This window comes from Miscanthus floridulus, chromosome 10 (assembly GCF_019320115.1).
Source record: "Miscanthus floridulus cultivar M001 chromosome 10, ASM1932011v1, whole genome shotgun sequence".
NCBI classification, from domain to species: Eukaryota; Viridiplantae; Streptophyta; class Magnoliopsida; order Poales; family Poaceae; genus Miscanthus; species Miscanthus floridulus.
Window position 1 is genome coordinate 11,295,955 of NC_089589.1, and position 13,000 is coordinate 11,308,954.

Sequence of the window (13,000 nt, forward strand, 5' to 3'; positions counted from 1 at the left end):
TTTGCACAGTTCTAGGCTCGACAGGATGAGTTTCAGCGGCAGGCCATACAGCAGCAGCAATAGGCCATGCATCAGCAGCAGCTCCTTGGATTTATGCAGCATGTAGTGATAGCTATTGGGGTTCCACCACCACAGCCTTCACCCTAGCTTGGTCAGCCTGCCACCACTTCTATGACTCTAGCGTTATAGCCTAGTGGGCTTCAGAGTCAGGGACAACCATCAGCATAGTTTGCTTCACCTATAGAGCAGGTGTCCTAGTGGTTTGCTTCGCCCGTGATAGCCCCGCAGTTCACACCTCTCCAGACAGACTTTACACCGGCTCAGACTTCTTCGCTGCTAGTGCCAGAGACTACAGTGTCCAGGAGCCTTGGTGCATCCTTCAGTGAGTTAACAGGGTAGCCTACTCCTCCATATTTGCATGTCCCAGGTCCTTCTATCGTTGCACCTATTACCGGGACTACAGAGACGCTCCCTTCGTTAGTGGCATCATCAGAGCCAGCTGCTTCAGTCATACCTGCATAATCTACAGCAGCTCTAGTTGTTGATCCGACCTTGACCGCTTTAGCGTCGCTTCTAGCTATAAAGGGTCAGACAGCTCAGAGCTTGGGTTCAAATGATGATGGCACTCAGTTCTAGCTTGCTCCTCGTACCTCAGCGCCTGACTCGTCCGCTGTAGCCCCGCCGACCGACTCCTAGGTTTTGGTGTTTGACGCCAAAGGGGGAGAGGGATCGAGTATGCTAGACTTAGGGGGAACGACTTAGGGGGAGCTTAGTTTACTTAGACTATCTATTATATTTGATTTTTATGTATGATACACTATTATGCATTCGTCGTGTGTTTACTTTTATGCATTAAACTTTTTATGTGATAGTGATATATGGCATGTCTGCTCTCTACTTTGTATTATTTACATGTCATATCAATTGTGCTAAGCTCATTTGCTCTTGTTTCCGCATTTTACTCCAATGCGAATGAGCTTTGTTACCTGTACTCATGCTTATTTCATATCTTTTGAGTATATCATGTTGGCTTGGGTCATATAAGCTTGCCTAGCTTTTTTTATTCTTATTGCCAAAAGCTTATATGAACCAAGCTTGTTAAAAACCTCATCTCTTTCACATACTCGAGGTAGTATTGTCATCAATCACCAAAAAGGAGGAGATTGAAAGCATCTAGGCCCCTAGTTGGGTTTCGGTGATTAATGACAATACATGATTATTGTGACTAACGTATGTTTTGCAGAGGCAATTAAGTTAGGTCACGGTAATGGAGATCGATTGGGCAATCATAGTGGTCATGCCCCTACGATGGAAATCGTTTCGGTTTTCAAAGGATGGACGACAAGGTTAAGGATGGACTAGTTCTAAGTGTCGTTTGGAGTTGAAGAGACACTTAGAGTAGTTTAGGACTTTGTTTTTCCTTTGGCCGTACTATTAAGGGGGGTATGGACGGGTAGCTTGACCTAGATGAGTCTAGTGAGTTAGGTGTGATGCACACTTGCTAAATCTAACACTAGGTAGCTTCAAAATAGCCCTTAGATCCAATGGAGCAAACTTCATTCACGTATGATCGAGAGTTGGAAGTGAATGGAGGGTCAAATACTGACCGGACGCTGGCTCAGGGTCCGGTCAGTTCATTTGACCGAGGTATTTTCGTCTGGTGCGACTGGACGCTGAGAGGTCAAGTGACCGGACGCTAAGGGCCAGCATCCGATCGTCTCCAGTAAGGTTCTAGAGAGGGAAAATCATGACCGGACGCGTCCGGTCACACTGTAAACACTGAAGTTCGGGGTGAACTGACCGGCGCATCCGGTCAACATGACCGGAGCGTCCGGTCACCCCGTAGAGACACATAACGGTTCGTTTTTTAGCCCATGTTATAAATACTTCCTCTATTCGTGTGTGGGGGTACTTTTGCTCATTCCAACAGCTGAAAAACACCTTTAAGAGTGCCAAGAAAAGTAAGGTCCTAGTGAGGTGATTGAGATTTGAGAATCCCAAAGAGCGCCCTCATTAGTGAGATCAAGAGTAGCAAAGTGTGCATCCACCCTTCTTATTAGGCTTGTCGTGGTCAAGTGAGAGTTCATGCTTGTTACTCTTGGTGATCGCCATCACCTAGACGGCTTGGTGGTGATTGGAGAGCTTGGTGATCATCCGGCGGAGCTTGTGGATGACCCAACTCAAGTTGTGAGCGGTTGTTGGTGATTCACCGCGACGGAGTGTCGAAGAATCAACCCGTAGAGAGCACTTGATCCTTGCGCGGATCAACGGGGAGCTACACCCTTGCGCGGGTGCTCCAACGAGGACTAGTGGGGAGTGACGACTCTCCAATACCTCGGCAAAGCATCGCTGCGTTCCTCCTTGTCTCTTTACTTTGAGCATTTACTTTGAACAATTCAATTCTTGTCATTTACATTCCTAGAATTGCCATGCTAGAGTAGGATTGGAACTTAGGGTGCTAAACTTTTGTGCGTTAGATCAATAGAAACACTTTCTAGGCACAAAGGGTTAATTGGGCTAACCCTAGAGTTTAATTATTGCAAAGAAATTTAGAATTAGCCCAATTCACCCTCCTCTTGGACATCTTGATCCTTTCAGTGATGATAGTTGCTTAATCCCAAGATGGCACTAATTATGGTCCTGTTAGGATCTAGTGGATTTTAGGAATCTAGATAAAAAAATCTGATACATTTTATTGGATTTTTGTGCATGCACGTTAAAATCCACTAGAATATTAGGAGCCTGATTGAATCCCTATGGGATTATAGGAGTCTACATTTTAGTCAGAAATTCTAGAATCTATATTATTGGTCTCGTTCGCTGCGCTGAAAAAAAAATGAAAACTATTTCGGCTGATTTGTTGTAAGAAAAAAACACGGTTTCAACTGAAAAACAAGCTGAAAAAGACGGATTATAAGATAAACGAATAGACCATTGATAATAATAATCTCTGCCTGTTCGGATCCTAGATTCTAACTTCATATTTGAGATAGTAGTTTCCTTTCCATAATCACCTTTCTAATCTTACGGACGCCAAAATTGAGTTATAGGTCGGGCGTGTTTGTTTGTATGGACGTTTCCGGCCTAGTCAGACCAGGAGGGCCTGCTTGTTTTGTTTGATTTTCCAGCAGAGCCAGTCTCGCGCCGTATTGTGTTTATTTGCATGGACTACGAGATGTGGTCACCTGGCCCATATAGGGTAGAGTTACCGTGCACTGTCTCATTGGGACATTCCACCGAACAGATGGCTGGCATCCACCATGTGCGCGGCGCGAGCTACACGAAGGTCCTTCAGGGCAGGTACGGGCTCGGCCGCATCTTCGGCCGGGGCGCCTCGTCGAAGGTCTACCATGCGCGACGTCCGCACGGGAGTCCACGTCGCCGTCAAGGCTGTCTGGAAGCCGCACCACCCGTGCTCGCCTGAGGACGCCGCAGCGGCACGACGGCCAGTGGAGCGGGAGCTCGCCGCGCTCCGCCGCATCCAGGGCCACCCACACGTCGTGCGCCTCCTCGACGTCCTGGCCTCCTCGTCTCGTCGGGGCTGGCGCTGCTGTCGAGGCCGAGGTCGTCCACTCCTCGTCCGGCAGGCCACAGGCAGATCTGGCCCGACGGTGGTGCGCCCCGCCCGCGGCGGCCGGGCACCGGCGCCGCCAGTGGCAGGACCTGAGACGGAGAGGGCTAATCCGGGCGCACGCCTGCTGGCCGAGCAGCACGCGTGAGATGCCACCGTGGGCACCGCGAGACAAACATCGAGCAACCTGGAAGTACATTGAACGTATAGAAATGGCTATAACAGATTTTCTTTTTTTCGTATTAACAGCTACTCTAAAGTAGGGGACGATTTAATAACATCTTTATAGCTTCAGAATGTTTCAGTTTATATTCCTACCTATTGTCTGGATATACCAAGAGAGATCTACGGTCTAATGAGGCTACTATGAAATATTTACTCATGGGTGGGGCATGCTCTTTTATTCTGGTTCATGGTTTCTCTTGGCTATATGGTTCATCCGAGGGGAGATCGAGCTTCAAGAAATTGTGAATGGTCTTATCAATACACAAATGTATAACTCCCTAGGAATTTCAATTGCGCTTATATTCATCACTGTAGGACTTGGGTTCAAGCTTTCCCCAGCCCCTTTTCATCAATGGACTCCTGACGTCAACGAAGGAGTGTGGTTCGTTCGACAAATTCTTACCTCTATCTGAGGTGTTTGGGTTTTGCAAAACTCCATAGACATGCAGAAGACAAATGTTATCCCCACTCCGACCAAGACATAACTTTTACCAAAAGTTTATGTGATCTTTTTGCTCAAATAACAATTAAGGTGAATCAGGGTCACGAACAACGAATCTCTTTATGATAAACAAATCCATTTTGTAAGCTCGTTATTACGGGTAGTTTCTACAAAGAATCAGACTAATGACGTATACAGTGCTTGAATTATTGATGTAAATGCTACATAGTGGGTTCTCATCCTTTAAAGACTACGAGTGTAATAGGAGCATCCGTTGACAAAAGGATCACCCTAAGATGATCATCTCATGGCTATTGAGAACGAATCAAATCAGATGGTTGTATTTTTTCCACCTTTCTGACTTGCTCCTACGGAACCAAGGTCGAAAGGATCGAAAAAGTGGGTCATTCACAGCTACTGACGAAGGATTCCTCGGAAAGGGGTAGCGATGGGTGAGAGACGGGAATCTAGAAGGTGACCGCAGCATCGAGCAACCTGCGACCGAGAGAACCAGGCCCGCAAAAAACGACCTCCACCTTCGTTTCTCGGGGGCAGGCTCCTAGATGCTTTAAGCAGCGTGCTGGCCAGGACCAAGCCACATCCAGGCAAACAAGCAAGGCCCTCTGTACCTGACAAACAGGCCCGTAAGGAAGCGAGGTTGGGCGGCTCGCTGGCGGCATCCAGAGTTCCAGCTGAGGAGATAGACAGTGGGGTAGCCGCCGGCAGCCAAGTTGGACGGAGCACGGCGGGGACATGCAACTATGGGTGTGTTTGGTTGCCCGCATAAGGGCAAACCAGGCTCTCCGGATGCAGCCTGTTCATGTTTGGTTCCCTGGCCATCCTCCCGAGCCAGGCTCCGCTCGTGCAAAAGCCCTCTCCTGGCCTGGCTCGCGAGGAACGCCCAAATCGGCCGTTTTTCTTCAGTCTGGCTCGCTCCGTGCTCCCGCGAGCTCGCGCGCCTAGCGATTCCGTGCGCGGGGAGATGGCGCAAAGATCCTAGGGTTACCTCCCCCGTTCCCGCCATTCACCGCCTATATATCTTCCCTCCCGCCGCCTCCCTCTCTTCTTCTTCTTGTTGCTCCCCGTCTGCGCCGCCGGTAAGCTCCACCTCCTCTTCCTCCTCCCCTCGGTGTTCTTGATGGATTCGTGGCCTCCTAATGCCTACCCTCTATCTCGGTTTGTTGCAGGTGCCGTGGATTTGCGTCCTCTCGAAGCAAGTGAGTTTTTCCCCTTCTCTTTCTCCATTTTTCTATGCGATTTGAAACCTTAGGTCACCATTGTTTGTTGATCTCGCTGCAGGCACACCAGATCTGATTTCTTGGTTGTTATTGCGGTATGGATCCTTGTTCTTAGGTCTCATTTTGTTTTCTTGTTTTTTTCAAGTAAAAATCCTATTTTGTGTATGCTAATCCTCTTTTCTTTGCTTGTGTGCTTGCAGATCTGAGCTCCCTCACCTGCTGGGTTGGGCTTTTGCTGGTGCTGTTGCTTGTTGACGTGGGTATTTTGTATATCTACTCCCCCTCTCGCCTCCCCCCTAATCTGTACCATGCGATAGTGAGTCCTGCGTTCTTGGATTCGGATGCATGTCCTACTTTGTGAGATTATGAGCAAGTATATGAAGTTGCCATTTTGTCTGAGCTATTGTCCAAGTCTGTGATGATTCCTTTTGTCCTGAGCTATTGCCTTAGTCTATGATGATGCCTTTTTTTGAGCTATTGCCCTAGTCTGTGATGATGAAAGTCTTATTTTTAGCATGTTCTAGTATATGATGAATCCTTTTTCTAAGCTTTTGTCCAAGTCCATGATGATGACATTGTCATTCTGAGCATTTGTCCTTAAATTCCATTCATTTTTTCTAGATGGACTTGGAAGAGAAGAGACGCATTCTTTTTGCTCGTGCTGCTGCTCTTATCACTGCTATGTATGCCCTGCTATTTGCTAGACTTAGAATGCTTCAGAGTCAGCGGCCTCAGATCAGTTATGGTCCAATGAGCATTAGGGATGAGGAGCGCAAAAGGAACTTGAACTTAATTTACAACTACAATGATATAGAGTGTGTGAACATGCTTAGAATGAGAAGGGCACCCTTTTTTAGTTTGTGCAACTTGCTTAGGGAGAAGAAGCTACTTGCTGACAACATAAATTCTTGTGTTGAAGAGCAAGTTGCAATGTTTCTCCATATTGTTGGTCATAACCAACGATTTAGAGTTGTAAAGCAAAACTGGAGAAGGTCTATAGAGACAGTCCACCGCCATTTTAAAGATGTGTTGTATGCTATTGGTGAGCTTAGACAAGAGATGATTAGACCTCCAAGCAATGAGACACCAGTAAAGATTAGCAACAGCCATAGATGGTATCCTTACTTTAAGGTAAAAAAAACTTGTCATATAGCTGCTAGGATATTGTTGCATTAGCTCATGTCAATTTACTATGCAATTTTGGATGCCATGTAGGACAGCATTGGGGCCATTGATGGGACTCATGTATTTGCTAAAGTTCCAGCCAAGATGCAAGCTGCATTTAGGGGTAGAAAGAATGCCCCCACACAAAATGTGCTAGCAACAGTTAGCTTTGACTTGAAATTTACCTATGTGCTGGCTGGTTGGGAGGGATCCGCTCATGATGCCACAATTCTTGCTGATGCATTACAGAGAGAGGATGGGTTGAGGGTTCCACCAGGTAATTAAATCAACTGTGATAATAAGAAGCAAATGTAACTGCAAAATGATGAATCTAATTGAACTCCACATTTGTTTTAGGCAAATTCTTCTTAGTAGATGCTGGATATGCTTGTCGGCCTGGATTTCTTCCTCCTTATCGAGGTTGTAGGTACCATCTTAAAGAATATGGGAATAGGAACTACCCAACCAACCCAAAAGAGTTATATAATTTGAGGCACTCTAGTTTGAGAGTAACTGTAGAAAGGGCATGTGGGGCTCTGAAGAACCGTTTTCGCATCATTGACACCAACAAACCATTCCATCGCTTGAGGACACAAATCAAGCTTGTGCTTGCATGTTGTATAATGCATAACTGGATCCTTAGTTTTGGGGTTGATGAGGTTATTCCAGAAGAGTTCTCTTGGGTACCAAATGACACAAACAGTCAGCCCCATCCTGCTCATATGGATGACAATGCTGCCTGGGCACTTCAGAGGGATGAATGGGCTAATCACATGTGGGCTAATAGGGGTCTTTCTAGAATCTAGAGTTCTATTATGTATCATTAAGTTGCCTGTAATTCATTTTAATCATGGACAAATGCTGTTTTTTCCTGTGATTCTACACTTGATCTGAGACTTTGGGCAATAGGAATGATGTTTTTTTTTCTATGATACTACACTTGATCTGAGACTTTGGGCAATAGCAATGATGTTTTTTTTCTGTGATACTACACTTGATCTGAGACTTTGGGCAATAGCAATGATGTTTTTTTCTGTGATACTACACTTGATCTGAGACTTTGGGCAATAGTAATGATGTTTTTTTCTATGATACTACACTTGATCTGAGACTTTGGGCAATAGCAATGATGTTTTTTCTTGACATAATACACCTGTGCTGAGGCTCTGGGCATGTGCAATGATGTTTTTTTCTGTGATACTACACTTGATCTGAGGCTTTGGGCATGTGCAATGATGTTTTTTTCTTGACATAATACACCTGTGCTGAGGCTTTGGGCATGTGCAATGACGTTTTTTCTATGATACTACACTTGATCTGAGGCTTTGGGCATGTGCAATGATGTTTTTTTCTGTGATACAAAACACCTGTGCTGAGGCTCTGGGCATGTGCAATGATGAATTAGGCTAGGGCTGAGGAGATGATGCCTGCTGATGAGCTTGTGTTCCTTGGACTGGATGGTGGTCTTTTGGCTGGTGACAATGTGGTTGCTGGGGATGATGTGACTAGTTTCATACCAGCATCACAGGAACCTACTCAGCAGAGGACCTCTCTGAGGTGGACTGAGCCCATGTCTGCCTTTGTGTTGAAGTAGATGTGCCAGCTCATTACCACTGGAGTGAGGACTGATAAGGGCTTCAAAGAAGTGCACCTGAACAAGGTGGCAAAGGCCCTGCAAGAGTTCTGTGGTCATGAAGTTAGTGGTACCCAGGTGTACAACCACCTGAGGAAGTGGATGCAGAGGTGGGTGAAACTGTCCAAGCTGAGGGACCTTAGTGGAGCTCAGTGGGATGAGGACAACTGCATGATTGTTCTTGAGGAGGAACACTACAATGGTCATACCAAGGTGAGCAAGAACCTGTGATACTACAACTTGATTTGTTAGATGACTCTTTGAAACATTTTGTCATTATGGCTAACAAGGGACAGTTCATTATGCAGGACCACCCCAATGATGCTCCACTGCTCAACAAGCCCATACAACACTACAAGCAGATGATGGTCATCTTTGCCAATGGTCAGGCAACAGGCAAGTGAGCTATGGGCTCCAATGAGCCACTTGGCACACCATCTGACTGTGCTGAGAGCTCACTGAAGACTGAGATCCTGAATAGTGGCAAGACTGTGACTCCTGAGGATACCAAGAGTGAGGGAGGAGTTGGTAACAAGAGGAAGAGATCCATGCTGGCAGAAGAGGATGTTGTTTTGTTCACTGGCATGGCAGAGGCAGTGAAGGATGTTGCTGATGCTATTAGGTCAACCAAGGTTGAGGATTCCCACCCTGAGCTGTATGGTGCTGTTATGTTTGTGCCAGGCTTCACTGAAGAAGCACTTATGTGTGCTTATGGCCATCTACTGGACAACAAGGCCTTGGGTTTAGCTTTTATCAAGATGTCTGACTCCCACCGTGAGCTGTGGCTAAGGACCTACTTGGCCAAGCACTACTACATGTGAAGGCTTCACAGCTTGGGGTTGATCCTTTTGTGCAGTGCCTCTTTTGTGCATACCTAACTACAGCTGGTGGATGTGTAGTGGGTTGACCTTCTCTTTTATGCAGTTGATCTGATCCTGCATAGCTTACTTACTAACACTAACATATAGTTAGTGTCTTAGATAACCCTGCACCTACAACCTAGATCAACCTAGTGGTGGCAATCTGACCATGAGCCCATTGCCAATGATGTGAACCTTGTGGTTCTAAACTTGATATGGGCACCAGCCTGTGCCTGTGATTTGCACAATTTCATTCTGAGCACTTGCCTTATTGCCTGTGATGTTTGTTTTCTTATATCTGAGCACATGTCCATTGCCTGTGATGCTTGTTTTCTTATACCTGAGCCTGCATTCTTTACCTAGCTGGTGCATCTCTTTTTGCCTGTGTTGACATTGATGTGAACTTGATGATCTGAGAACTAATCTGATCTTGTTCTTATACCTGAGCTGCTTGTTTTCTTATACCTGAGCCTGCATTCTTTACCTAGCTGGTGCATCTCTTTTTGCCTGTGTTGACATTGATGTGAACTTGATGATCTGAGAACTAATCTGATCTTGTTTGCCAATGATGTGACCATTTCAATATGAGCTTTTGTCTAATGCCAATGATGACGTTTTTTAAAACTAAGCACATGCCTTGTGCCAATGATGAGGTTTTTTTATATATACTGAGCACATGCCTTATGCCAATGATGTTTTGGTTTATTATACTGAGCTCATGCCTTATGTCATTGATGAACTTTAATTTTTTGTTTGTCATTCCATGGTCTAAAAGCTGAAGAAAAAATGAAGCCGATGGCATGTTCGTAGTGGAGCATGCGGTATGCATTGCAAAGAAGGAAGGTCACAACTGAGAGGATATTATAATTTTAGTGGAGGGTGTAATAATATTAGTCCGGGCTTTAGTAATTTTAATTTAGCTTTCCAAAATGATGTAATATTCATTGCAAACAAAGTGTTGTAGCAAACTTTGGACTTGCTGGTGGTAACCTTACCACTAAAATAAAGTGGTAACTCCACCAGCTTCTATGCAGGCAACCAAACATAGTTCCTGCATCCTCTTAATTTGAATCCGATGCAGGTTCAGGGAGCCAAACACCGGCTACATGTGACCAGGCTGCTGGGAGCTAGCCAACCAAACAACCACCCCTTACATGCGCTCAGCCTGGCCAAAGGGGGCCTGGCTGGCTGATGCGAGCTAGGCTGGGCTGGGAAGTGAACCAAACACGCCCTATGCAATGGATCTGCAGCCGCGGACTCGGAAGCTAGGGAGCGGGGGCGGTGCGACTCGGAAGCCGGGTCGCAAGGACGCGCAAGGTAGCCGCGGCGAGCCGTAGCGACGGCGACGGTAGGGGCCTCGTCAGGGAAGATAGGGGCATGGATAGGATAGATGGTCCTACCTGTAACCCTCGCATCCCAAGAGTCAAAGATTCCTAATTTTTACCAAATAAATTATTGATATTTATAATATATATAATAAGTATTATTAGATTAGTTATGGAATCTTTTTTCAACTCATCTTTTATAAACTTATAGTCAAACTTATCCCTTGTTTAGTTGCCAAACTTTGGATGTGTAAAGTTGGTAAAATGTACTGTAGTGCAACTGTAGTATTTTGTTTGTATTTGGTAATAATTGTCCAACCGTTGACTAATTAGGCTCAAAATGTTCGTCTCGCAAAGTACAACCAAACTGTGCAATTAATTTTTAATTTCGTCTACTTTTAGTATTCCATGCATGTACCGCAAATTTGATGTGACGGAGAATTTTCTTTTTGCATAGTGTCAAAATTAAGAGTTTGGGAGGAACTAAACAAGACCTTAAAGTTCTTTGACTTCTTGGTAAATGAGATTTACGTTCTTTTTTGACCGAGGGAGTACCCAGTTTTATCTGGGCTGTGGTGGATTCTCGGATTTTCACAATCTCCTTGGATTTTGAGTATTCCGCCTAAAATCTCTCCGTTTGGATACCCTAGATTATTTTAATCCGGATTCCAAAATCCAAAGAGGGATTCAAACGGGCCGATTCTAAGATTTTGTTTTTCTTCCAAGAATCCTAAAAAAAAATCTAAGAATCCTTTAATCCCATCTAAACAGGCTATATGATTTTATCATAGGCCATGTTTAGATTGCAAAAAATATTAACCTGATGAATAGTAGCACTTTTGTCTTATTTGGTAAATATTGTCCAATCGTGGACCAACTAAGCTCAAAAGATTCATCTCGTGATTTCCAACTAAACTGTGCAATTAGTTATTTTTTTTACTTACATTTAATACTCCATGCAAGCGGCTAAAAATTGATGTGATGGAGAGAGAGTGAAAAAACTTGGAATTTGGAGGTGATCTAAACAAGGCCATAATCCAAAAAAACACGTCAGCTTATACGGATTCTTAAAATCCATTACGATCCAAACGTGACCTAAAGCTTCAGCCATTGCGCACTAGAAGCTGTCGTGTTCTGCATGTGTGTGTTGATATATGATATCGAGGCCTCGTTTAGATTGCGAAAAAATTTCAACCCGATGAATAGTACCACTTTCGTCTTATTTGATAAATATTGTCCAATCGTGAACCAACTAGGCTCAAAAGATTCATCTCGTGATTTCCAACTAAACTGTGTAATTAGTTATTTTTTTTACCTACATTTAATACTCCATGCAAGCGGCTAAAAATTGATGTGATGGAGAGAGAGTGAAAAAACTTGGAATTTGGGTGGCATCTAAACGAGGCCCGAGTGGCAACTCGCAAGCAAGCTTTTGTTGTGCCATTGCTTGGTCATATCTTATCATTGCTTTCGCTAGCTAGCTAGGAGTATCATCGCTGCTGTGCCAAAAGCCAAAACATTTGTTTTAAGGCTGTGTTTAGTTGTAGGAATTTGGATTTTGGGGCTACTGCAGCACATTCGTTTTTATTTGGCAAATAGTGCTCAAACATGGACTAATTAGGCTCAAAACGTTCGTCTCGCAATTTCCCACCAAACTGTGCAATTAGTTTTTCTTTTCGTCTGCATTTAATGCTCCATGCACATGCCGCAAATATTCGATCCGACAGGTACTGTAGCAATTTTTTGAAAATTAGGGTGAAACTAAACAAGGGCTAAGATGGACAAAAGCCAAAACTTTCCCAGTCTGACTCCCCAGTCCCGACAGGCCAACACTATCATATCATATTCTGCGGCACCATTTCCTGGACCATTTTTCGCTGTCACCTTTTGGTCAAGCCTTTCTTGCTGTTCAGCTGCAAGTATTGCAGCTTATTTGCAGCACCAGCAGCTGTTTTTTTTTTTTTGCTGCAAATAAGGCTCTGTTTGGTTATCCCTCCAAAAAATTTTAGGAGCTAAAATTTAGATAGAATTTGCCTAAAGAAACAAACAGCTCCTCCTAAAACCTTCTAAAAACTTTAAAAGAGCTAAAAAAACTTTAGGAGCTCCACCCCTTCTAAAACCTCTTAAAGTCCATCTGGACCCCCACTACCCCTCTCTCTCTCCCACCCTCCCTCCCCCGCTGCCGCCGCATGGGCCCGCCCCTCGCGCCGCCCCCGCTCCCTCGCGCCTCCGGTCCGCGTCCTCCCCCAGCCGGATCCGCCGCCCCTTCGCGCCCAAACCCGGCGGAGGCAGCGACGGCGCCGGGGCTCCAGCTGCTGGACCTGCTGGAGCGCCGAGGCTCCCGCTGCCGGATCCGCCGCCCCCAGCCCCAGGCCGCCCTCCCGCTCTCCCGACGCCGGTGGCCCGCTGCTCCCCTTGGACGCTGTCGGCCGGGCTGGATCTTGAAGGGGATCTGCGCGACGACGAGCGGCTGCGCGAGGTCCTGCGCCTTGGTGGAGGTGAAGGCGATGCCGGCGTCGGGCTCGTCGTCGACGGAGACCGG

At 45.6% G+C, this 13,000-nt stretch overlaps 1 protein-coding gene and 1 pseudogene across 1 annotated transcript; both read left to right on the top strand.

Annotated features, from left to right (window-relative positions):
• Positions 1–3,720: 3,720 nt before the first annotated feature.
• Positions 3,721–4,364, top strand: LOC136488005 (NAD(P)H-quinone oxidoreductase subunit 2 B, chloroplastic-like; annotated as a pseudogene).
• A 322-nt stretch (positions 4,365–4,686) lies between these two features.
• LOC136488006 (uncharacterized) lies at positions 4,687–8,677 on the top strand. Its single transcript, XM_066485067.1, has 8 exons — positions 4,687–4,690; positions 5,677–5,732; positions 6,098–6,607; positions 6,692–6,917; positions 6,998–7,149; positions 8,046–8,141; positions 8,235–8,486; positions 8,582–8,677. The coding sequence occupies exons 1-8, from the start codon at positions 4,687–4,689 to the stop codon at positions 8,675–8,677; spliced, it is 1,392 nt and encodes a 463-aa protein (XP_066341164.1).
• The last annotated feature ends 4,323 nt before the right edge of the window (positions 8,678–13,000 follow it).